Source organism: Nestor notabilis, unplaced genomic scaffold (assembly GCF_000696875.1).
Source record: "Nestor notabilis isolate BGI_N333 unplaced genomic scaffold, ASM69687v1 scaffold19921, whole genome shotgun sequence".
NCBI classification, from domain to species: Eukaryota; Metazoa; Chordata; class Aves; order Psittaciformes; family Psittacidae; genus Nestor; species Nestor notabilis.
Window position 1 is genome coordinate 664 of NW_009914454.1, and position 960 is coordinate 1,623.

The window sequence follows — 960 nt, forward strand, 5'->3', positions numbered from 1 at the left end:
GGCTGCAGAGCCCGTGTCTCTGGCAGGTGCCCCGGGTGGGTGCGTGGCAGCTGGCACACCAGCGAGGACGTGCCTAAGCCCGAGAGGAGCAGATGGGGATTAGCCACCCTCTGATGATGAAATTCAGATAAAGCAGAGACTTAACCAGGGGCACGGGGCAGAGCAACCACTGCAGGTGGGACCTAAGGGCTCTGCGGCCCCCAGATCCCAGTTGGACGGGGATGCCCACGTGCCTGCAACGCCACAGTGAAGCTGTGAACCTGGTGCCTGGGCATGAGCCCATGGACAAGCTGCAGCGCTGGGAATGCCCGGAAGCCCCAGTCCCATACGGGAGCTGCTGGTGCGGGTGACAGTGCCAGGACCCGAGCCCACTGCTCCCGTCCTCACCTGTCCTGCAGCCGCTCCTGCGTGTCCTTCAGGCGCGCTTTCAGGTGCCTGATGCACACCTCCTTCTGCTGCAGCGGGGTCAGGTACTGCTCCGGCGTCGGCGGCTTTATCCCATGGTTATCGCTGCAGAGGTTGTACTTGGCCGAGCGCCTGCGGGGACACACACGTCACCCACCCGCCGGTGCCAGCGTGGGCTCAGTGGGGGGTCCCAAGGGAGATGCCCACTCTTGGGGTGCTGGGAGCATCCCAAAGGAGCCCTGTGGGCAGGAGGGGCAGGGTGGTGTCTCCCAGCACACTGGTGCTGCCCATGGCTGCAGAGCTGAAGGCTTCATGCGGGTGCATGAGCAGAGCCTGGAGCAGGCAAGCCTCAAGGTCTCTGTGCCAAAAATGAGCTTTCTGGGAATGGCAGATGCCGATGGAGACCCCAGGATGGGATCAGCCCTGTTAGGGATGGAGGTGGAAGGTGGGTAATGGGTTTGGGATGGAGCAGCTCTGGAGCTGGTGGCTGTCCTGCCCATGGACAGCAAGTCAAACCATCCATCATCTGCTCCGGGCTGGGCCAGAGGCATGGCC

The 960-nt window shown here is 63.4% G+C and overlaps 1 protein-coding gene across 1 annotated transcript in view; it reads right to left on the reverse strand.

Annotated features, from left to right (window-relative positions):
• Nucleotides 1-537, reverse strand: part of SNPH (syntaphilin) — a gene marked incomplete at both ends in the record, with an annotated part of 1,169 nt that extends 632 nt beyond the window's left edge. Inside the window, one exon of the mRNA XM_010023676.1 lies at nt 388-537. Coding sequence (XP_010021978.1) covers nt 388-537 — 150 coding nt within the window. The remainder of the gene's footprint in view (nt 1-387) is intronic.
• Between the last annotated feature and the right edge of the window lie 423 nt (nt 538-960).